The sequence below is a fragment of the Hyperoodon ampullatus genome (assembly GCF_949752795.1).
Source record: "Hyperoodon ampullatus genome assembly, chromosome: 20".
Lineage (NCBI taxonomy): Eukaryota > Metazoa > Chordata > Mammalia > Artiodactyla > Ziphiidae > Hyperoodon > Hyperoodon ampullatus.
This window is the reverse complement of record NC_136933.1, coordinates 6,680,579-6,704,909: the sequence shown is the minus strand read 5'-3', so window position 1 is coordinate 6,704,909 and position 24,331 is coordinate 6,680,579. Positions and strand designations below refer to the sequence as shown.

The 24,331-nt window shown below is 44.7% G+C and overlaps 3 protein-coding genes across 3 annotated transcripts in view; 2 read left to right on the top strand and 1 right to left on the bottom strand.

Moving 5' to 3' along the window:
* Window positions 1-256: 256 nt before the first annotated feature.
* HTRA4 (HtrA serine peptidase 4) lies at window positions 257-16,456 on the top strand (the record flags this gene model as incomplete). The annotated part of the gene is given in 12 exon segments (XM_079726823.1): window positions 257-397; window positions 399-654; window positions 1,045-1,144; window positions 1,874-2,078; window positions 3,113-3,307; window positions 3,736-3,768; window positions 11,850-11,967; window positions 12,850-13,006; window positions 16,296-16,318; window positions 16,321-16,341; window positions 16,344-16,363; window positions 16,367-16,456. Coding segments are annotated over 12 exon segments (1,359 nt in total).
* A 1,963-nt stretch (window positions 16,457-18,419) lies between these two features.
* TM2D2 (TM2 domain containing 2) lies at window positions 18,420-23,178 on the bottom strand (the record flags this gene model as incomplete). The annotated part of the gene is made up of 4 exons (XM_079726764.1): window positions 18,420-19,264; window positions 20,254-20,369; window positions 22,032-22,119; window positions 22,952-23,178. 4 exons carry the CDS (start codon window positions 23,176-23,178, stop codon window positions 19,051-19,053), a joined length of 645 nt encoding a protein of 214 aa, XP_079582890.1. The 3' UTR covers window positions 18,420-19,050.
* A 578-nt stretch (window positions 23,179-23,756) lies between these two features.
* Window positions 23,757-24,331, top strand: part of ADAM9 (ADAM metallopeptidase domain 9) — a gene marked incomplete at both ends in the record, with an annotated part of 102,884 nt that continues 102,309 nt past the window's right edge. The window contains one exon of the mRNA XM_079726787.1: window positions 23,757-23,853. Within this exon, the coding sequence (XP_079582913.1) occupies window positions 23,757-23,853 (97 nt within the window). The remainder of the gene's footprint in view (window positions 23,854-24,331) is intronic.

The following is a 24,331-nucleotide window of genomic DNA, read 5'->3' as shown; positions in this document are numbered from 1 at the left end:
TCTGTCCGTGGGTGGGTGAGTTGTCAGTCTGCTCCCGTTCTTGGTGTTCTGAATTTCACGAGGTGGGGAAGGGCCGGGACGCGGGGCGGGGTGGGGAACGGCTGTGTGTGGAGAGGGCTGCCAGGTTCTGCCCCTTAAAGTCGGGGGCTGAAGGAGGCGGCACCCCAGTCCGGAGAAAGCGTTGCTCGTCTGAGAGCAGCTGCGGGTCCAGAGGAGAGTCCGCGGGAAAGTGGGAGGGAAGGAGGAAGGGGGCGGGATGACGAGAGCCCTGCTGCGGCCCGCCGGGCTCAGACCGTCCTGCCGTGGCTGCCGCTGCCCGCGGCGCCGGGGAGCGGAGTCTAGGCCAGGAGAGCCAGGGCCGCGCCGCCGTGCCCGCCGCTGCCCCCCCTGCTCGGCGGGGGACGGCCCCGGGGCTCGACCGCTGCGGGGTCTGCAGCGTCTGCGCCGCGGCCGAGGGCGAGGCCTGCGGCGGGGCGCTCGGCCGGCCGTGCGCCGCCCACGCCCCGGCTCCTCGGCGGCGGGGGACGGCCGCGTGCGGCGGCTACGGGAGCACCTACCCCAGCCTGTGCGCGCTCCACGCCGAGAACCACGCCGCGCGCCTCCGTAGCGCGCTCCCGGCCGTGGCGGTGCCGAAGGGGGACTGTGGAGCCCCAGGTGAGCTGGGGGCCGCACGCTCTCCACGCCCTCTTTAGGAGCGAGTTTCGTTCGCGCGGTTCTCCCTGCTGCATCGCCAGAGCGATTCAACGCCTCCTAGGTACCAGTTTTCTTCCCTCCTTAGGTGTCCGGTTACCGGTTCCCATGTGGTTGCTCCCCAATTTCCTCCCCATAGCTGGTGGCCGCCGTCTTCCCTTTTAAGTTATTTTCAAATCGGGGTGACAGGTCTGGTCTCCTGCGACCGCAGTGAATACACAGTGGGAGACCGAAGAGAGGAGGGGGAGGGAAAGCGGAGAGAGAGGGAGGAGAGAGGTGATGCCTGATGCGGTCAGGCAGCGAGGGTCGTCCCCCATCCCACCCCCGCCCAAAGAATGGAGCATCTCTTTGCAGGGACCAGAAGCGCAGGCTGGCTCAGGAGCAAGTACAACTTCATCGCCGCCGTGGTGGAGACGGTGGCCCCGTCCGTGGTCCACTCACAGCTGTTCCGCGGGTAAAGGAGGTCGGAGGAGGACGTCAGCTCCCCGGGCTAACTGTTCCCGAGAGCCTCCCTGCTCCTGGCCCCGCGCAACCACTCTCCCAGCACAATTTAGTTGTAAAAACCACGGTGAGGAAATCAAACGGCTCAAAGAGGTTGCATAGCCTGTTGGTCATTTAGCCAAAGAGCAGAGTCATAAGGATTCTGACTTCCAAATCTGGGCTACTCCTCTCTCTCAGACAAGTTCAAGGTCAGAGGTGAGAGCCAGAAGGCACCTTGATGGTGATCTTGCCTGGCCCCTTCTTTTGCATGTAAGGAATCCCAAACCCAGAGAGCAAGAGAAACTTGTCCTATGTCACAAGGCCAGTTAGTAGTGGAACCTAAGCCGGGACCAGACTTCTCTGACTCCCTCCCTGCCTGGGTGCTGGATAATGTGGCACTAGGTCCACTTTTGCCCCCAGTATTACGATTAGGTTAGTCGTCTTTGAAGCAGAGGGGTGCTGCTTTTCCTGGAAAAGGAGAGATGGAATCAGCTCTCAGTCCTGTTCCCAAGAGATGGCCAGGACATTGAACACACAGTCTAACTACATGTGGAGAGAATGAAAACAGGCAGGGAAAAGTAAAATGTCTGAGGAAACTGTGGTGGAAGAATGTTTGATAAATGCCAGGTTCCCATGCTTCCAGACTATGGCAGATGCCCTGATTTGCCCACCTTCTGCTAATGCTGTTGTCTTGCTGAGACAGGTCGCCTCTCAGCAGTGAGGATATTCCTGCATCCAGTGGCTCTGGGTTCATAGTGTCTCAGGATAGGCTTATTGTTACCAATGCCCACGTCCTCACGAACCAGCAGCAGATCCAGGTGGAGCTCCAGAGCAGGGTCCAGTATGAAGCCACTGTCAAGGACATTGACCACAAATTGGATCTTGCCCTGATTAAAACTGAGCCAAATGTGAGTCTGCGATTCGAGGATTTTCATCAACTTGCTGATATTTTCTTCCCCACCCCACCACATGTCTCTTCTCCCTGGCATATACTTTTTTTTTTTCCTAGTTTGCTTTCTTTCTATTCTTCACGCCTTCTTTTGTTTATTTTCTTCCATGCCTGTTTGTATGTCTGTAACAATTTTTATTAACTACCCAGCTGTCTTTTTTTCTCCTTCAGTTCCTTCTTCAACAGATGCTGCTTCTGGGAAACTTATTTCTCTGCTTGTCTCAGAACACCGGAAATGATTGTAATGGATTCAAAGCTGCTAAGGAGTGCTTTGAGTTCCTTGCTATACGAAGTGTGGTCTGCACCCCAGCAACATTGACATCATCTGAGAATTTTTTAGAAATACAGAAACTCAGACCCTACCCAGGTCTACTGATCACTGGGAGATTCATATACACATAAGGAGAAGCATTGCTTTGGGTGACCTCCTTTCTGTTTGTGGCTTATTAACTTTGTAAACAGCTTCTGAGCTGGAATGGTGCTAAGTAAATTGCTAATGTCAGTTTATGTTCATCAGTTACTTCACTGGCGGTTTACTTATTGTAATTTCTACAAGCAATAATTTTAGATTTTTAGAGATGATCCCTATCATCTTAACAAGTGAGAGTTTAGTGGTAGTTGGAGTGTAAGGAGGAAGACTCAGGCAGTTGTAGAAGCTAGGTGGGTGCGTGATTCTTGCATTATAAATGCCGAAATGGTGGAGACCATGTCATATATAGATTTTATACAAATGCTGATTGATTCCATTTATTTTTTTTTTGCGGTACGCGGGCCCCTCACGGCTGTGGCCTCTCCCGCCGCGGAGCACAGGCTCCGGACGCGCAGGCTCAGCGGCCATGGCTCACGGGCCCAGCCGCTCCGCGGCATGTGGGATCCTCCCGGACCGGGGCACGTCCCCTGCATTGGCAGGCGGACCCCCAACCACTGCGCCACCAGGGAAGCCCTGATTCCATTTTTAATTTGTCCATCTGGTCCCTCCTCACCGGCGTGCAGACTGAACTTCCTGTATTGCTGCTGGGAAAGTCATCTGACCTGCGAGCTGGCGAGTTCGTGGTGGCCTTGGGTAGCCTGTTTTCTCTGCAGAACACAGGGACGGCAGGCATTGTCAGCACCACACAGCGAGAGGGCAAAGAGCTGGGGCTGAAGGCTTCAGGCATGGACTATATCCAGACAGATGCCATAATTAATGTAAGTCACAGGGGTAGGCTGTCCTCAGCCCATAAGATACTGGCAGTGCGGTGAGAAGAACACTTCAGGGTGCCTTCTTTTCCCTTTGGCCTTTCGGGGATGTCCAGAGATCAGGTCTATCCTCATGAGAGGTACGGAATGCCACGCTGTTAGAGGTCAGCCTGTTGGATGTGATAACTGGCATCCACGATATTGGATGGTCTCCTAGGGTCTGTCGCAGAGGTCACTGCTGCCGTAGGAGGCGGTGGTCCTCTTGCTGTTGTTCTTTACCTGTACCGACTTCGGAGATGATCATGATGGGGCCCAATTTTGCCTGCCCTGGGGAAACGGGCTCACTAGGGCAGGCTGTTTTTGGTAAACCTCTTTGGGAATTATAGATAGATGACGGGGAGAAAAGCACTGATGGCTTTTTCAAATCCTATCTTCAGCACGGGAATTCTGGGGGGCCTCTGGTGAATTTGGTAAGTGACCACTTCCCTTGCTGCTTCACGCTTCTTCTTAACTTTCAAAATCTTGGCAGATTTCATGATGCAGATTGGGATGTCGCTCTTGTGTAGAGATTTGTGGTATGATGCTTTTCTATTATTACGTCTTAAGTAAAGGGCTAGGAAAAATTTAAGATCTACGATGGATTTGTCATCTTGGCATGTGAGCTCCTCCAGCCGAGGGGGTCAGGGTTTCCTTAACACCTACTTACATCTCTTCAGTGTGCTTTCTGTGTTCATTGGGTACTTAACAAAAGCCCTGGGTACTAAGCCCAAATTATGTCAAATGACAACTGTACTATGTAATGTATATCCTTGAAGACCCCCTGCTTCTGCATGTGAAGAACTAAGTCTCATCCCAAAATGCTAATTTAGTCTTGACCTGCTTAGAGATGACAAAAAAGCCACAACAACAATCCGTTGTTCTGTCATGTATTTAATTCTTAAATTTTATTCAACGTCCCTAATGGGAATGCCAGGGTTTCTAGTTGCTCAGATACAACAAGAGAGCAGTGCTGTTTGACACACGGCCTGTGATCATGCTCTCTGAGTCCCTTGAGCTGATTGTTTCTGGTTTCTCTTCACATATTACATTTGCTTGTAGGAGGAGGAATTGCGTGTGAAATCACTGAGCGCTTTTTATTCCTAACATTTTTTTTTTCACATCTTCATTGGCGTTTCAGTGCTTTACAATGGTGTGTTAGTTTCTGCTGTATAACAAAGTGAATCAGCTATACATGTACATATATCCCCAAATCCCCTGCCTCTTGCGTCTCCCTCCCACCCTCCCTATCCCACCCCTCTAGGTCATCACAAAGCACCGAGCTGATCTACCTGTGCTCTGCAGCAGCTTCCCACTAGCCATCCATTTTACAGTTGGTAGTGTATATATGTCAGTGCTACTCTCTCACTTAATTCCAGCTTCCCCTCCCCCTGCCCTGTGCCCTCAAGTCTGTTCTCTACATCTGCGTCTGTATTCCTGCCCTGCCACTAGGTTCATTAGTACTGCTTTTTAAAATTCCATTTATACATGTTAGCATACGGTATTCGTTTCTCTTCTTTCTGACTTACTTCACTCTGTATGACAGATTCTAAGTCCATCCACCTCACTACAAATAACTCAAATTCGTTTCTTTTATGGCTGAGTAATATTCCATTGTATATATGTGCCATATCTTCTTTATCCAGTCATCTGTTGATGGACATTTAGGTTGCTTCCATGACCTGGCTATTGTAAATAGAGCTGCAGTGAACATTGTGGTACATGTGTCTTTTTGAATTATAGTTTTCTCAGGGTATATGCCCAGTAGTGGGATTACTGGGTCATATGGTAGTTCTATTTTTAGTTTTTAAAGGAACCTCCATAGTGCCTGTATCAATTTACATTCCCACCAAAAGTGCAGAAGTGTTCCCTTTTCTCCACACCCTCTCCAGCATTTATTGTTTGTAGATTTTTTGATGATGGCCATTCTGACTGGTGTGAGGTGATACCTCATTGTAGTTTTGATTTGCATTTCTCTAATGATTAGTGATGTTGAGCCTCTTTTCATGCATTTGTTGGCCATCTGTATGTCTCCTTTGGAGAAGTGTCTATTTAGGTCTTCTGCTCATTTTTGGACTGGGTTGTTTGTTTTTGTGATATGGAGCTGCATGAGCTGCTTGTATATTTTGGAGATTAATCCTCTGTCAGTTGCTTCATTTGCAAATATTTTCTCCCATTCTGAGGGTTGTCTTTTCGTCTTGTTTATGGTTTCCTTTGCTGTGCAAATTTCATTAGGTTCCATTTGTTTATTTTTGTTTTTATTTCCCTTACTCTAGGAGGTGGGTCAAAAAGGTGGGTTTTTATTTCCTTTGCTGTGATTTATGTCATAGAGTGTTCTGCCTGTGTTTTCCTCTAACAGTTTTATAGTGTCTGGCCTTACATTTAGGTGTTTAATCCATTCTGAGTTTATTCTTGGGTATGGTGTTAGGGTGTGTTCTAATTTTATTCTTTTACATGTAGCTGTCCATTTTTCCCAGCACCACTTATTGAAGAGGCTCTCTTTTCTCCATTGTATATTCTTGCCTCCTTTGTCAGAGATACGCTGACCATGTGTGCGTGGGTTTATCTCTGGGCTTTCTATCTTGTTCCATTGATCTATATTTCTGTTTTTGTGCCAGTACCATACTGTCTTGATTACTGTAGCTTTGTAGTATAGTCTGAAGTCAGGGAGCCTGATTCCTCCAGCTCTGTTTTTCTTTCTCAAGATTGCTTTGGCTATTTGGGGTCTTTTGTGTTTCCATACAAATTGTAAAATTTCTTGTTCTAGTTCTGTGAAAAATGTCATTGGTAATTTGATAGGGATTTCATTGAACCTGTAGATTGCTTTGGGTAGTATAGGCATTTTCACAATATTGATTCTTCCAATCCAGGAGCATGGTATCTCTCCATCAGTTTATGTTATCTTTGATTTCTTTCATCAGTGTTTTATAGTTTTCTGAGTACTGGTCTTTTGCCTCCTTAGGTAGGTTTATTCCTAGGTATTTTATTCGTTTTGTTGCAGTGGTAAATGGGATTGTTTCCTTAATTTCTCTTTCTGATCTTTCGTTGTTAGTGTATAGGAATGCAAGAGATTTCTGTGCATTAATTTTGTATCCTGCAACCTTACCAAATTCATTGATTAGTTCGAGTAGTTTTTTGGTGGCATCTTTAGGATTTTCTATGTTTAGTATCATGTCATCAGCAGACAGTGACAGTTTTACTTCTTCTTTCCCAATTTGTATTCCTTTTATTTCTTTTTCTTCTCTGATTGCTGTGGCTAGGACTTCCAACACTATGCTGAATAACAGTGGTGAGAGTGGGCAACCTTGTCTTGTTCCTGATCTTAAGGGAAATGCTTTCAGTTTTTCACCATTGAGAATGATGTTGGCTGTGGGTTTGTCATATATGGCTTTTATTATGTTGAGGTAGGTTCCCTCTATGCCCACTTTCTGGAGAGTTTTTTTTTTTTTTTAAATAAATTTATTTATTTATTTATTTATTTATTTATGTTTGGCTGCAATGGGTCTTCCTTGCTGTGCATGGGCTTTCTCTAGTTGCAGCGAGCGGGGGCTACTCTTTGTTGCAGTGCGTGGTCTTCTCATTGCGGTGGCTTCTCTTGTTGCAGAGCACGGTCTCTAGGTGCGCGGGCCTCAGTAGCTGTGGCATGCGGGCTCAGTAGTTGTGGCTCGCTGGCTCTAGAGCGCAGGCTCAGTAGTTGTGGTGCACGGACTTCGTTGCTCTGCGGCATGTGGGATCTTCCCAGACCAGGGCTTGAACCCGTGTCCCCTGCATTGGCAGGCGGATTCTTAACCACTGCGCCACCAGGGAAGCTCTGGAGAGTTTTTATCATAAATGGGTGTTGAATTTTGTCAAAAGCTTTTTCTGCATCTGTTGAGGTGATCATATGGTTTTTATTCTTTAATTTGTGATATTGTGTATCACATTGATTGTTTTACGTATGTTGGAGAATCCTTGCATTCTGGGATAAATCCCACTTGATCATGGTGTATGATCCTTTTAATATGCTGTTGGATTCTGTTTGCAATATTTTGTTGAAGATTTTTCCATCTATGTTCATCAGTGATATTGGCCTGTAGTTTCCTTTTTTGTGACATCTTTGTCTGGTTTTGGTATCAGGGTGATGGTGGCCTCGTAGAATGAGTTGGGGAGTGTTCCTCCCTCTGTTATATTTTGGAAGAGTTTGAGAAGGATAGGTGTTAGCTCTTCTCTAAATGTTTGATAGAATTTGCCTGTGAAGCCATCTGGTCCTGGGCTTTTGTTTGTTGGAAGATTTTTAATCACAGTCTCATTTTCAGTGCTTGTGATTGGTCTATTTATATTTTTTATTTCTTCCTGGTTCAGTCTCAGAAGGTTGTGCTTTTCTCAGAATTTGTCCATTTCTTCCAGGTTGTCCATTTTATTGGCATATAGTTGCTTGTAGTAATCTCTCATGATCCTTTGTATTTCTGCAGTGTCAGTTGTTACTTCTCCTTTTTCATTTCTAATTCTATTGATTTGAGTCTTCTCCCTTTTTTCTTGATGAGTCTGGCTAATGGTTTATCAATTTTGCTTATTTTCTCAAAGAACCAGCTTTTAGTTATTGATCTTTGCTATTGTTTCCTTCACTTCTTTTTTATTTATTTCTGATCTTATCTTTATGATTTCTTTCCTTCTGCTGACTTTGGGGTTTTTTTGTTCTTCTTTCTCTCATTGCTTTAGGTGTAAGTTTAGGTTGTTTATTTGAGATGTTTCTTGTTTCCTGAGGTAGGATTGTATTGCTATAAACTTCCCCCTTAGAACTGCTTTCGCTGTATCCCATAGGTTTTGGGTCATCGTGTTTTCATTGTCATTTGTTTCTAGGTATTTTTTGATTTCCTCTTTGATTTCTTCCGTGATCTTTTGGTTATTTAGCAGCACACTGTTTAGCCCTCATGTATTTGTGGTTTTTATCCTGTAATTGATTTCTAATCTCATAGCATTGTGTTCGGAAGAGATGCTCTATATGAGTTACATTTTCTTAAATGTTCCAAGGTTTGATTTGTGACCCAGAATGTGACTGGAGAACGTTCCATGTGCACTTGAGAAGAAACTGTATTCTTCCTCTTTTGAGTGGGATGTCCTAAAAATATCAATTAATTAAGTCTTTCTGTTCTATTGTGTCATTTAAAGCTTGTGTTTCCTTATTTATTTTCCATTTGGATGATCTGTCTACTGGTGTAAGTGGGGTGTTAAAGTCCCCCACTATTATTGTGTTACTGTCGATTTCTCCTTTTATGGCTGTTAGCATTTGCCTTATGTATTGAGGTGCTCCTATGTTGGGTGCATAAATATTTATAATTGTTATGTTTTCTTCTTGGATTGATCTCTTGATCATTATATAGTGTCCTTCCTTATCTCTTGTAACAGTCTTTATTTTAAAGCCTATTTACTCTAATATGAGTATTGCTACTCCAGCTTTCTTGTGATTTCCATTTGCATGGAATATCTTTTTCCATCCCCTCATTTTCAGTCTGTATGTGTCCCTAGGTCTGAAGTGGGTCTCTTGTAGACAGCATTTATAAGGGTCTTGTTTTTGTATCCATTCAGCCAGTGTATGTTTTTTGGTTGGAGCATTTAATCCATTTACATTCAAAGTGATTATCGATATGTATGTTCCTATTACCATTTTCTTAATTGATTTGGGTGTGTTTTTGTGGGTCTTTTTCTTCTCATGTGTTTCTCGCTTAGAGAAGTTCCTTTAGCATTTGTTTTAAAGCTGGTTTGGTGGTGCTGAATTCTCTGAACTTTTGATTTTCTGTAAAGCTTTTGATTTCTCCATCAAATCTGAATGAGATCCTTGCTGGGTAGAGTAATCTTGGTTGTGGGTTTTCCCTTTCATCACTTTAAATATGTCCTGCCACTCCCTTCTGGCTTGGAGAGTTTCTGCTGAAAGATTAGCTCTTAACCTTATGGGAATTCCCTTGTATGTTATTTGTTGCTTTTCCCTTGTTGCTCTTAATAGTTTTTCTTTGTATTTAATTTTTGATAGTTTGATTAATATGTGTATCGGTGTGTTTCTCTTTGGGTTTATCCTGTATGGGACTCTCTGTGCTTCTTGGACTTGACTGACTATTTCCTTTCCCATATTAGGGAAGTTTTCGACTATAATCTCTTCAAATATTTTCTCAGACCCCTTCTTTTTCTCTTCTTCTTCTGGGACCCCTATAATTCAAATGTTGGTGTGTTTAATGTCCCTGAGGTCTCTGAGACTGTCCTCAATTCTTTTCATTCTTTTTCCTTTATTCTGCTCCCTGGCAGTTATTTCCACCATTTTATCTTCCAGCTCACTTATGTGTTCTTCTGCCTCAGTTATTCTGCTATTGATTCCTTCTAGAGTATTTAAATTGCATTTATTGTGTAGTTCTCACTGTTTGTTTGCTCTTTAGTTCTTCTAGATCCTTGTGAAATGTTTCTTGTATTTTCTCCATTCTGTTTCTGAGATTTTGTATCATTTTTCCTATCATTACTCGGAATTCTTTTTCAGGTAGGTTACCTATTTTGTCTTCATTTATTTGGTCTTTTAGGTTTTTACCTTGCTCCTTCGTCTGTAACATATTTTCTTGTTGTATCATTTTTTTTTTTTGATGGGTGGAGCTGTATTCCTGTTTTACTGGTTGTTTGGCCTGAGGTGTCCAGCACTGGGGTTGCAGGCAGTTGGATAGAGCCGGGTCTTAGAGCTGAGATGGGGACCTCCAGGAGGCCTCACTCCGATTAATATTCCGTGGGGTCTGAAGTTCTCTGTTAGTCCAGCGGTTTGGACTCAGAGCGACCCCCAGCCTGGGAACCAAGATCCCACAAGCCGTGTGGCATGGGAGAAAAAAAAAAAAGAAAAAAGGAGCAATACAACAACAAAGAAATAAAAAAAAGAAATAAAATTAGAAAGACAAAAAATATATTAGGAAAAATAAAACTACAATTGAAACAACTGCAACAAGGTAAAATAAAACCACAACAGAAAAAAGAAAAGAAAAAAAAGGGAACAAGTGAAAAGAAGAACAATAACAAAGTATAAAGAATAAAATTAGAAAACTAAAAGGTTTATTAGAAAAAATAAAAATATAAATGAATCAAGGTAAAACAGAACCCCAATCTAAAAGAGGAAAAAAAGATAGAAAAAAAAAAAGCCTTGGTTATGGGGGGTGGAGTTTAGGCAGGAGTGGAACTTCAGCAGGGGCGGGGTTTAGGGTGGGGCGGGAACTAGGCGGGTGGGAGGTGATGTTTGAGCATGGGGCGGGGCCTAGGCGGGCGACGTTCAAGCGTGGGGCGGGGCTTCTGCTTAGGGCCTGCAGGGAAGGGGAGCAGCAGCACATGGAAAGGAAGTCCTCTGGAGTGTGGGGTTCGGGAGTTTGGAGGTAGGGCCCTGGGTGAGGGTGTGTGGGTGGGGTTTAGGCCCAGCACGTTGGAGGGGGTCTCTGAATGTAGAGGTAGGGTCCCGGGTGGGTGTGCAGGGGCGGGGCTTGGGTTCTGCGCGGCAGGAGGGAGGCTCCGAGGGCAGAGGATTAGACCCGGGAGCCCAACAGGTTCCCCGGTGCCTAAGAGGAGAGGGAAAGCGCTGGCTGCGTTCCCTTCCGTTCCTCCGCGCCCCTCCCCCACCATCTCCCACAGGGTCTCCCCCATCGCAGCTGGACCCCTAACCGTGGGTGGGTCCCGCTGGGTGCAGGAACTCCTTCCTTCCCCCAGCCGCTCCTCAGGGGCGCCAGTCCTGTCCCGCCTCCACTTCTCCTCCCCCTTCACCCCCCGCAAGCCCCACATCTTACCCGGTCGCTGGGGGTTCCTCCCATCCCCTTAGGTGTTCATGGTCCCCCTCCAGTGCCTGGTAGGTGCCCTAGTTGTGAGGAGACGCGAATTCCGCATCCTCCTAGTCTGCCCTCTTGACTCCGCCCCCTTTACTCCTAACATTGCATGTGATTTTTGTGCCTGCTTTTTCTCCAGTAAACAATGAGTTTACTAGAGCAGGGATGAAATGCAGAACTTCAAGCCACACTCCAGACCTATTGAATTATAATCTGTATTTTAATGAGATCGGAAGTCTCTTTTCTATCCTTCCCGTTACCTAACAAAGGCTAAGGGATGATGAAATGCACAAAAAGGAAAGTATTTCCCGCTTCATAAATTTAGTTTAGTAGAGCTTTGTTCCTAAGGTCAATTTGCTGAATCTTCTGAGTAGTTTCATTGAAGTGTGGCTGAAAGTCAACAGCTTTTTGCCTTTTCCGTGTTTATTTTTAGTCTCATTTAAGGAATGGAAAGGCATATACTCCTTGTCCTCATATCTGTGTCAAAATACAACCTGTGGTTCACTTTGAAAAGCAATATAATTTGGCCAAGAAGAAAAAGAGCTCAAGATTAAAACCCAGAATTCCTCAGCAGTAATTTGCACGCCTTGGTCCTCTAAGATGCCACCTGTTGCTCGACCCTAAGTGACCCTAAGCTTTTCTCCTTCCTTTGCTTGTCAGTCTGCAGAACTGGGCTGCTGAATTGATGTCTCCTCCCTTGTCAGGATGGTGATGTGACTGGCATAAACACACTGAAGGTGACCACAGGAATCTCCTTTGCAATTCCCTTGGATCACATTCGACAGAAAGATAAGGGGAATTCGGAATTTTTCTTCCCCTCCCGTGCTTTTCAGGAGCCCTCAAAGGGCTCCACTGTGGTGGAGACAATCCCTTTTTTTGGCCACGCTGCGTGGCTTGTGGGATCCTAGTTCTGTGACCAGGGATTGAATCCGTGTCCCCTGCAGTGGAAGTGTGGAGCCCTAACCACTGGGAAGTCCCTGAGACAATTCTTTCAGTTTTGTAGAAAACAGAGTCACCGGTACTGAGCTCTGATCACAGTGATCCAGGCAGCAGTACCAGGGGACTAGGTGCAAAACCCAGCCTGAGCTGTACCCAGAGATAGTTGGATGGAACTACTGTGGAAAGGAAAGCCCTGGGCTGGATGTGGGGAGGTGGGCCTGTGCGAGCGACAAAGGTTCTCTGAGGCGTGTTTGTCTTGGCTGGCAGCCTGAAAGGGCAGCTAACATTGAAAGGATAGTCTGTGACTCGGTCTGCCAAAAGGAAAGAAGGCTTTGTTAGTAACACATTACAATTCTCCTTTCCAGGAAAGGCTGTTTCACAGAAGAAATAGCTGGGTCTGCGCATGCTGCCCTCCCTATGAAGTAAGCGCGGGTGTGACCATGTCTGGGTTGTTTTTCAGAAGCACAAGCTATGGGTAGAGAGCCTGAACGGGGAAGGTAAAGCATTTGGACAGTGGCTGGCTCCTCTCGTGACCGCAGGCCCTACTTGTCACAGGGTAGGTGACTGCCTCTGCTGGCACTAGCACGCACTGTACTTTTCAGTGGTTTCTTTCACTGTGTCCAATGGTTCTAGGCTTCGGCACAGAGAATCAGACCACCCCTGGGGAAGAATGATGGTGACCAGCTAGAGGGCATCCTTGTCCCATGTGTGTGAGCCCTGAGCAGAGCAGATAGAGTCCCCACTGACAGTTGGAGGGTTGTCCAGGGCTCAGGGGACTAATTCATTGGCTTCCTAACCTCATGGGAAAACTTCTGACTCTTCTTAGCCTGCTTCAGGAAAGGAAAAGGCAAGATCCAGATTTCCGTGACGTGACCTCTGGAGTTTTTGTATATGAGGCGATTCAGGGAACAGCTGCTGAAAGGTAAGAGCAGCTCAGGCCTCTGACCATCCTCCTCTGTTCTCACTAGATGTGCCCCGTGGTAAATGTGTGTAGGATCTAGACTTGCCCTGTCTGATAACGGTGGGCCCTGCCTGCCGTGAGGCTATTGATCACCTACCTGAGGGGTGGCTGGTGTGACTGAGGAACTGCATTTTTAATTTTATTTAACTTTAATTGATTTAAATACAAAAACCCAGAAGCAGTTTAAAATATTCTCCGTGAAACACACTTTTTTTGTTTTGGGGAGACTGCGTTTCACTTTAATAACTGCATTGTGTAAGAGATGATCATCGTATAGCAGCATATTGGGTGTGTGCTGTTTCTAGAGGATTTCAAAGACTTAGAACAGAGTGTAAAATATGTATTAATAATTATTAAACTATGACATGTTAAATGATATTTTAGATAAAGTAAGATATTATTAAAATATATTTTTATATTATATATTAGTTTCATCTGTTTAAAAATTTTTAAAAGTTTAAAATTTTTTTGAATGTGGCTACCAGAAAATTTTAAATTATATGTGTGGCTTGCCGTACATTTCTATTGGACAGTGCTGAGTGTACTAATAAGGCCCCCCCCGGCTTTTCTTTTTTTGAAAGGGATGGTTCTCTGCAGCCCAAGAATTCATGATATGAGTTCACGACATAAGTTCAATTTTGCTAGGAATTCCCAAATCTACTCTTTTGCTACCTTACTTATTAAGAATCAGAAGAATCCAGGGAGTTAGGAGTTTAAGAACCTATTTTAGGTACTTTAAAACACTTTTTTTCTTTGAATTCCGGATGACAGTATGAGGCCAGCACTAAACAAACAAACAAACAAGTACATACAGTAAATGAAGCAAAGGCGAGAGACGTTTTGAGACATTTATAGTAACTACTGAGAGACAGGGTGACTTGGCCCACAAATATTCTCCTGGTCTCTCTCTTATACTTCTTCCATATCCCTCTGTCACCGTTTTTGTTTTTCCAGAGCTCAACAATCTGCTTAGATTTGGCAACTCTTTTTCATAGGGGAAGAATCTGTAGGGTACTAACTGTTCAGAAGAGCTAAGTGTTAGGCCTCCTGTTACTAAATTTGACTCGTCACAGGCTTTTCTAGACGTTCTTGGTCCCTGCCCACCGCCCCCCCCCAACTTATTTTTAACTTCTGGTTCAAGGCCAAAGCTATCTCTTTCAGCTCTTCAGGTCCTTGCTCCTCAAAATGTGGTCTGTAGCCCAGCAGTAATAGCATCAGCTGGAGCTTTTTAGAAATTCAGTGACAGGAGCACCACTGAAAAAGGATTTGAAAAAGAACTGGTATATGTATAGGTATAACTGAATCACTTTGCTGTATACCTGAAACTAACACAACATACTCCAATATAAAATAAAAAGTTAAAAAAAATCAGAATCTGCTTTTTGAACAAGATCTTCAGGGGATTCAGATGCACATTAAAATGTGGGTATGACTGCTTGCTTGAAGTCCCTGATAAACCGCAAATCATTCTGCCGTCACCCACTTATATCTAAGAATAACGACAATAGGGGCTTCCCTGGTGGCGCAGTGGTTGAGAGTCCGCCTGCCGATGCAGGGGATACAGGTTCGTGCCCCAGTCTGGGAGGATCCCATATGCCGCGGAGCGGCTGGGCCCGTGAGCTGTGGCCGCTGAGCCTGCGCGTCCGGAGCCTGTGCTCCGCAACGGGAGAGGCCACAACAGTGAGAGGCCCGCGTACCGCAAAAAAAAAAAAAAAAAAAAAAGAATAATGACAATAATTCCAGTAATAACAGCTGGCATTTATCAACCACTTACTATGTCAGGCATCATTTAAAGTGTCTTACATACTTGTTCGAGCCCCCAGTAATTGTAGGATATAGGTGTTTTTTTACGGAAGCAGCAGCTGTCGTGCAGAGAGGTTAATTACCTTGAGAGTTACACGGTAAGTCAGAGGGCAGGGATGTGCAACCTAGCTGTATTATCCTGCTCTTGCGGCTCCTTTTCTTGTTTCTGAGAGGCGGAGTGATTGGCAAGAGGATGGGTTTTCAAGTCTGAGAGATCCAGGATGAAATCCTACTTGAGCCTCTTACAAGCTGTGGGACACGGAAAAGGTCTTTCATCCTGCCGGAGCCCCACTTCCTCATATTTGGTGCCTAGTTTGCATTCAGTAATACTTTGCAGGTTTCCTTCTCACAGAACTATCATGAATTAAGCTCTTTCTTTATGCACTGTCCCAGGCATTCCCCTGAGCCGTCCTGGTTCTCAAGGCTTTCCCTGCTTTTAGTTCTATGCTCGAACTTCACATCCTCTTCCTTTAAATTTTCTTTTTTAAAAAAAATAAACTCTACATACCTTGATAATCCTCCCACATTATCATTCTTCCCTGGGCTTCCCAGCTTCCAGTTTCTCTCTCTCTCTGTTTTTTTTGGCTGCACCTCGCGGCTTGTGAGATCTTAGTTCCCTGACCAGGGATCAAACCCAGGCCCCTGGTAGTGGGAGCACTGAGTCCTAACCACTGGACCACCAGGGAATTCCCCCCATTTCTCATAAATGGTGTCTCCTGCAGTCATTTAATTTGATTTCCAGGCTATTTTTGACTTTAAGATGGATCAGCATGGCTATATATCTATTCTAGTGTTTTGTATTTGGAGCTGGTTTTTGTTTCTAGAATATATATTCTACGTGAAACAAATATGTTGGAGGCTGAATATAATCACAACTTTGAGGAAAAGGAGCCTAGAACCAGAGTCTTAAATATTTAGACCTTGGTGACTGGTTTTTGACTTACTGGAAGCTGCTTCTATAGTGCAGCTCAGCATACCCTCCAGATCCATAAACTGTGGGTGAAGATGAGGCAAGTAAGTGGGCTGTCAACATCAAACTGATTAGAGTGTAACTGTCTGGAAAAATATATATTGCTTGGGCTTTTCACGTTTATTGGTAAGGCCGAGTGTATGCTTCAGGTTAAGTGAGGTCAGGGATTAATAGAAATGAAAAGCTCAACTCCCTACTGCAAACCAAATCTCATATATGGGAGAAGCAAACTTCTTACACGTGATTCTGGTAGAATATTAATTTTGGAAAGGCAAATAGGGTTGTTGTCCTCCAGTGATTTTTGCAGAATAGATTAGAGCAGGCCTCACATTCGGAAGGATGGAGGCTATTTCTGGTTTCCTGGTCTGTATGTTTAATGCCAGCAAAATGGTAGTGTCTTGAGAGACAGACATTAAATTCTAGATGGGGATAAGTAAAACTCTTACAGTTTCATGGGCCTTTCTTCTCCCCTCCCAGCTCTGGGTTGAGAGACCATGATGTAATAGCATAAACGGACAACCTGTCACACGACAACCGACGTGATTTAAGCTGTTAAGGCCAATGATTCCCTTTCTATCCTGGTTCGTTGGAGAGGTCAAACGTTGATCCTGACAGCCACACCTGAAATAATCAATTAAGTGTCTTGCTTTAAAAAGAAATGATCTAACAAAACCAAAGCTTTATTACCTGGTTTGTATTGAAGATGTGCCAAAGATGGCAAGGGGTTTTAGGATCTCTTTCTTAATAAAGGAAAATGAATGCTTTAAAACACATATACACACACTCTGGAACCGTTAGGCTGGGGGTGTTATAACTGCTGCTAAGAAGCATTCCTAAGGCAAGTGGAAGAAGGACATGGTGCCAGGAAGTCTGGGGAGCTGATAAAATTTTATTTAAAGACAGGAAACAACTGAAAACAGGCAGAGTTTCTAGTTTAACCTTGACAAAAAGGACACTTCAGTATTTAAAAACTTCTCTATAGCCACAAACTGGATATAACACAAACATACACAAACAAATAGATCTATCTACCAAATATTAAGAAAAAAACGGAATCCAGAGTATAAAGGAAATCACATTTTTCAAAATATTCCTTTATTCAAATAGTTTTTCAGGTTGTGTCACATTTGGCCAGGGTTTGTGCCTGATACAGAGGATGGGCATCACCTAGAAGCCACGCTGAAACTGACAAATGTGGATCGTCACAGAGGAAGGTAAAGATTCTCAGGCTGTCACCTAGCAGTGGAAACAACTTTGATCCCCATCACCTTTTCTGTGAGAAGGGCTTCTTCTATAAAATACAAAATTTAATAACTTACAGACTTTTACCTCTTTACCCAAGCTCTTCCTCCTGGAAACATTAATGATTTTGAGTCTGAAAGCTGCCACAGTTTATTTTTTATTTTCAAAGGAAAATAGCTTTTGATGGGGTTTGTGAATATCCTTAAGGAGTTTTTTTTTTTTTTTTTTTTTTTTTTTTTTTTTGGTGAGATGAAGCAGGATTTGTGGTTTTAAAGTAGTATCTTATTTGGGGTAAGATTTCAATTTTAGTTTGTTTTCCAGATTTTTCTTAGAAGTTTTTTTTTTTCTTTTTAAAAGGGGGCATCCTTGAACCCTCTTAAGTTCTATGCAAAATTTTATGTTTCTGTGCATCTTTCTGGGGAGAAGGTCCAGTTTCTTCGTGACCCACAACAATTTAAAATATACTGCCTTAGAGTGTAGAGATTATAAATAAGAATCTACCAATTATTACTGTTATAAATAAGGTTAAGGTCAACGTGGTACAGAACTTTCAGGACAAAATAGAATAATCTGTTTTAACTTTTACATAATTGCCACCATTTACTACCGTAAGAACAGTGGTCATATTAATCAGAGATAATAAAGCTGAAACTCTTAGGAAAACTTCATAATGATAGAGCATATTCAGTTATTTTAACTGGGATTCTTGGTCTTTATGTCAATTATTATGAGACTAAACTTTGAGCAGTTCTACCTTGATTGTTTCTAGAATTTATAAGTTGCCCAAATAGCAGGCTCTTAGTTTGATTTACCTTACAAACCCCATTTTTACCTTATATTCTTTTCGACTCAGATTGCAAGGGATGGGAACTAAGTTTTAAAAACCACTTATAATTCAGAACATTTTCTTTTATTCCCAGTGATTTGGGAACTCAAAACCTTTCTGTCTTTTTCCCTATGACTGATTGCTATAGCCCACACTGAGAGATTTTGGTACCATGCTTATTTTGACAGAATGTGTTCAGTTTCTTTGCCCCCCAGATCATATCCTAACTCTACCCAGCACTCAGTAGTAATATCCTTTAAGGAAGAGTCTGCTTTTCTTTCCAGGGGCCTGAGGCCCCTCATATTATCTTACCTAATCATGAAGAACAGATTTACAGTTACTTGTATGAAATTTTTTTTTTTTTTTTTTTTTTTTACTAGTCTACAACATGGGCTCTCTAAACTGGTAAATACTACTTTTTTGATAGGAAAAGTCTGCCAAGAGGATCACTGAACTCAGCCATGTTCAGCTATCCAAAACATAACTGGAATGAGGAAATTACTGTACTGGATATATTCCCTCTCAGGCATAAAAATGATGAAACAATAGGGTTTATTATCAGGCTCAGTTCAAATGCTTAGCTTTAAGCACAACAAATATAATTTTGAGTTTCACTCTACCTACTGAAAACACCCGAACGAGCATTCCAGGTTGGCAACATTTATTCTGCAATTTAAATTCAGAAAGTCAGAATTTCAGTGTGTATTAAAATCCATCACCATTTCTACTTCTGAAGATTTTCATTGGTTCAGCTTCTGATCTCCACTGCATGAGGACTCAGGGTCACAAAAGGCACAAGGCTAAAAATATTCACTTTGCTTCTCCTGTTGGGTCCACTTGCTCCAAAGGATTGATTATACAGCAACGCACAGAAATAAAGTGTATGGAAACCCTCCTGCAGCTTATAAGTTAATCACTATCCTTTATATTTTTTGTATATGAGGAAAGGTGCAAACTTGATACCCACAATACTGTTTGCTTGTCATTTTTAGTCTGCAAGGTGAAGTTTGGGTTGAAAATCCACAGTCCAAAGAAACCTTCCTAACCAAAGCCATTCTCTCCAAAGAGGAAGGCAATGGTCAGGTCTGATAATAAGGATGAGTTCTGAGCCTGTAGAGATGAATTCAGGAGACTTACCTCTCTGGGCCACGGCAGCAGCTCTTTTTAGTAAACAGTACACCAATTGCTGCCGTCACTTGGCATCAGCCCTCCAGTAATAAGCAAAATAAGGTCAACAAACCACCAAATCCCAAGTCCTCCAAGTGTCAAGAGCTTCCCTACTGCTGTGCCAGTGTGTCCCAGACAGAAACGATCTACTCCAAAACATCCCAGGAAGAAGGAGTAAAGCAAAGTGGTTATGAAGTAGTGTCCGGTATACCTACACAGAGGGAATTAAGAGGAAGATGCTTACCACATGAAAATGAAAACACTTAACGATTAGTAAATTTCACGTAAGTGAATAGATGGTGAGGCAGTCCCTCTGTGACCTCTTAACTGCCCCCCTCCCGCCCCGCAAAAGGAAAATCCCTAGTTTGTCTAGAGTCTCAAAAGAGTACTTGCTAAGGTATGGAGGACCTATAGGAACCAATACAGAGCTGGACTGGACAAGAAACTATCAGGCACATTTGCACGGTAGGTATCCTGGTAGGCGTGGAGTCCGGGCCCCCATCCCTCCTACACAGGCTCCTTTCCTGAGGGAGGCTGCAGTTCTGAATGTAGTTCTCTAATGAGGTGTGACCTTCCCTTAAATGAACACCGATCTCCATATTCCTTTTCTGCTGTTTTGTGGCACCTGAAAACGGGACTTCTTTGTAAGGTCTTCTGTCTTATGTACTGTGATGACAGTCAACTGCAGATGCCCTAACAGCATCACTTAACGCAGTCACAGACTCTCCATTAGCAAATGGTATACGTAAATTCTGTGCCTTCAAGCGGAGTTTATAGAAATAACCCTAATTCTTTAAGGTGATACCTGATTTTCAGGGAGAAGGGTCCATACTTTTCGTAATAAATTCTTTATTCCTGAAATTCTAAGGCTGCTTGCAAAGGACTTAAGCCTGTCCTAGGACTTCGGGAGCTACAGCATCTGCTCCAACTCCTTCATTTTTCAGATGAGAGGACAGAGACTCTGGGTGGCCAGAGGTCCTTAGCTGGTTGGCGGAAGAGACATTTAGAATTTACAGCCTCTGGTCTCCTGTCCAGTGTCCCCTCTGTTATAACTACATTGTTGGTGTCCATGGTGGATGCACAGTAGTAATCATGTTGCCCCTTTAACACTTAGGGTAAAAGAAAATGTCACATCAAGAAATGACAAAACAGCTCTACCGCCATCCAAGTAACAACTACTCCATTCAGAGTAACACTTACTTTATACAAGGTTTATTCTCTCGTAGGAAGGTCCTAGGACTGGCACATTCGATTCCGTCCAGGGCGCGGCACTGTACGGAGGTGTGTTCCACATCACTGTAGGCCTGACCCCCGAACTGGGGAGGAAGGACCAAAACAACCAACCAAACTCACCAGAGCAGGCAACACAAAATATAGCTTTATATTAGTAACAGCGGATTCAGGACAAAAATTATTCTAACAAAGGTGAGGTAAAGCTATGCTGAAGAGCAGGGAATGCAGTGACATGCTTCAAGTGATTTTACATTAGTCCATCCTAAATGTACATTGTTTTAAATAAACTTTTTTTCTTTCCTTATGACTGCCTTCTTTAATAATATAATAAAAAAGTTTATCATCAGTTTCATTAAATGCCATTTAGAAGAGACACAATGCTTTATCCTGTATTTACAGGAAAAAAGAGCACATTACTGAACATTTGGGAATGGGTATTTAAAAAGTCAATGTGTAGTTGAGGTCTGTTTTATACATATTATAAATGAACATCATTAGGAAAGAACTCAGAATATCAACTGACTCAGGACTTTACTTCAGTCATGAAACTGTGATTTTCAGATGTCTGTAATACATCTATAAGTTTAAATCCCAGCAAAAAATTTCAGAACAGGACCTCTGACCCTTTGTGTAACTGAATGCTTGCAGAGAAAGCACAGCTGTACATTCTCCACTGGCACCTTATTAAGTGCTTCACTACTGTTTTTGCTGAAACACTCCTCAAAGGGAAGGGGTGGGTCCTCCCCCAGGACACGGGTGCCTGAATGTTGACAGTCCTCCAGGACTTCTGGGGGAAGTCTGAGAACCTTGACAGGATCAACCCAGTGTTTAATGAAAATGGGTAAAAGTAAGTGATCTCTATACAATACTCACTCAAACTTTTATCAATAATTACCCATAGAACAAAATCTCATTGTATTGAAAATATTTCTTTACACATGACTGCAGTAAGAGTGGCCTTTTTGGCCTTATTACTTTTAGGTTTATTCCCCTGTGTCTGATTTAGCACAAAGAATATTTTCCATAATTCTCTTATAGCTGACTCTGTCTTGACTTGCATTATGTAGCATAATATAACATAATGGTGAGTCCACAGTGGGGAGGAAGTATGTGAACTTCACTGGTTTTGGGGAGACTGACTAGGAAGCATGCATCCAGCTTTAGGGATATTATTAATGGAACTGAATGGCTTCTTTCCATTCCAAGAGGCCACTGTTATCAAAGCCTTCTCCTGAATGCTCTAACCTCCTACAAAGACATATACTGATAGACCCTACCTATTTCCTAAGGACACAGTGGAAACTGCTTGTGTGGTGAAAAGAAAGGTCACTGGCAAGAGGATCTTTGCCCCAAATGCATGTGTAACAAAGATACTGCTCAATCCATCATCAGTTTTAGAAACTGCCTAAACCTTTCTTTTGCTCTTTCGGGAAAGTACATACCTTGAAGGACTGTCAGGGATGATATTTGAGTTCCAAATCTGTCAATCTCAATGGCCAAAGGAACCAAAGACAGGTTGGTCTTTGCACCTGGGTAGTTTTGGCACAGAGACTGCTTCTTCCTGAGGAAACTAAATGTCTTGTTCAGCCACTGACCCTAGCCATGCTGAAAATTTCCAGTAACAGTCATTCCAGTGAATTTTACAAAAAGGTAACTTAATGCCCCTTATACTTTTCTGTAACAGCATTTAGCCAGTACTATTTCTCTATGGAAGAGTTTGCTCATAAAACAAAACAAAAACCCACCTTGAGACAACCATAACCAAGTTCCTGGGATGCCGTTGCATTTCCAACATGATCCACTGGGTCTTCACATTCTATAAATTCATCGGGCCTGTAAATCACCAGTAAGAGCATCATTGTCATCATCATTAAGGTTTTGCAAATGGCTGTTTACATGTATATAATCAAAACAGGCAAGAGAAATTTCTTTAAGTTTTCTGGGAGTTAATTTCATTCTGACTCTTCCCCAAGACAAGAAGTGCTGTCAGGCTGAAGCACAGCCGGTCAAACAGCCATCCAAATGGCCCTTTGGTTGTGCCAGGGGCGTGTTTCTGGTCCTATTTCTACACGGATTCTACCTCTGCCATGGCTTCATCTCTTCCCTAGGCAAACAGCCACAAGGTATGAGGGCAAAATTGAAGCCAAAGGATTCCCAGCCCTCTTTGCATTTCCCAAACGCCTTTTCTTATTTGACTTAAAAGAGAGGTTAAAAATTTTGACTTGGCTCTGCGACAGTAAGGATATTCTTTTTTTTTTTTTTGGTAAGGAAGTGCCTTGTAGGTACAAATAACTTACTCCAATTGTGCCCCACTCAGTAGCAGCACCTACGATGGTTTCTCCTTAGGTTAAAGGGAGCAGGACAGAGAAGGCACAACCCGTACACTTCTTCCGGAGCTATATGATGTCACTCCTCCCTAGTTCTCCTCTTTGGGGATCCCAAAGGATCTGCCACCGACACACAGGGTTTTCCCCTGCATGAGTGAGACGAGTGAGAAACCTGTCACGATATTTACTTCCCGCGTGTTGACTTATCCGGTCCTCAGGTGGAGAGGGTCTGGGGGAAAAAAGCAGCCTGCCTCCCTCCCTTCCTCTCCCCTGCATAACACCCATATGTCCCAGGCCCCATCTCCATCTACACCCGCCTCGACGACTGCGTAGCTTACAGGTAAGAGCAAAGGATGACTGGAGAGTGGGGGTCGCCATATTCCCAGCTCGCGGAGCCGGTGGAGCCCTCCGGGTGGGCGGCGCCAGCGGATGTGGGCTCGGGCTCGGCGGTAGTGTTGTGCGAGTGGCTCCGAGAGACACAATGCAGCAGCAGGAGATTCCCCATCAGCAAAGCCGCCTGGCCGCAGAGAAGTAAGTAACTCACCGGGCAACCACCCAGCACCATCTTCCCGAGCCCAGTGGCGGAGACCCGGGCTCAACCTCAAACCCTGGCCGGCACCGCCGACCCAAGCCCTGCCTGGTCAGGCCTCTCCGCGTAGCCCCGCTCCTCGCCGCCAAACAGCCAATGGGAGAGCAGCTCGACGCTCCGCCCGACCCCGACAGCTAATAAGAAGAGGCTGCGCAGGAGGCGGGGCTGCGCTTCACTTGTGCCTGTCAATTCCGCTTCTGGGTCTCACGCTCCGCCTTCTTTTGCCTCGATTGCTTCCTCCAATGGGCTCCCTCGACCCCTGAAGTAGGCGGGCCTTGGAGGGAGGAGGCGGGGCGGATAGTGATGGGCGGGGCAGACTAGTGAGGGTCTTAGGGGCCCGATAGAAAGTCCGTTCTCCCGCCGGGGACGGATCGCTCTCTACGTCAGTGTAGCCAGCGCCGCGTCGGGAGCGAGCTCGGACCAGAGCCGACTTGCGTCAGTGCCGAGCGCGCGCATCGCTGCCAGCTCTGGGGCCCCGGCAGGGCTGGGAAATGGTGGAGCGGGCGGAGGCAGGGGCGACCGAGTGTTGAGGGGAACCTGCGGACTCGGCCGAGATGGGATCGGGCGCGGGCTCGCCCTCTGGGACCCTCTGCTTCCTGTGGCTGCTCTTGTTCGGCTTGGTGAGCCCAGCCCTCGGTGGGGCTCGGTCAGGTGGGTGTCCGCCCCCAGGACCCTTTGGGATTCGTGTTTCCTAGGGCTGGGATGCTCGGAGTTACCCCGTGGTGCCTGGGAGTGGAGGGGCCTGGCCTGGGGACTGGACCCAGAGTCGGAGGCGGAGCCGCTCAGCTGTGTGTGGACAGTGCTCGGACCCGAGGCTCGGGGTCTAGCGCCCCAAATTCTTCTCGGCACTGTTCTCGGGTCTGGTTCCTCGTCCTCGGTCTCATGCTGGGCAGAGCCGTTTGCGGCGCGCCCCACCCCCATCTCGCGCAAGGCTGGGGCCCCCAGACCCTCTCGGGGCGACTCTGGGTCCGACCCTGACCTCGGGGACTCGGCTGAGAGCCTTGGAGGCTGGGTGCGCGCGGAGGTTTTGAGAAGTGCTTTGAGAAATGGAGCTTGCTCTTGCTTATACAGTCAATGTCACCGGGAAGCAGACCGGGAGATGCAACTTTTGCTCCAGGTTATCATGATT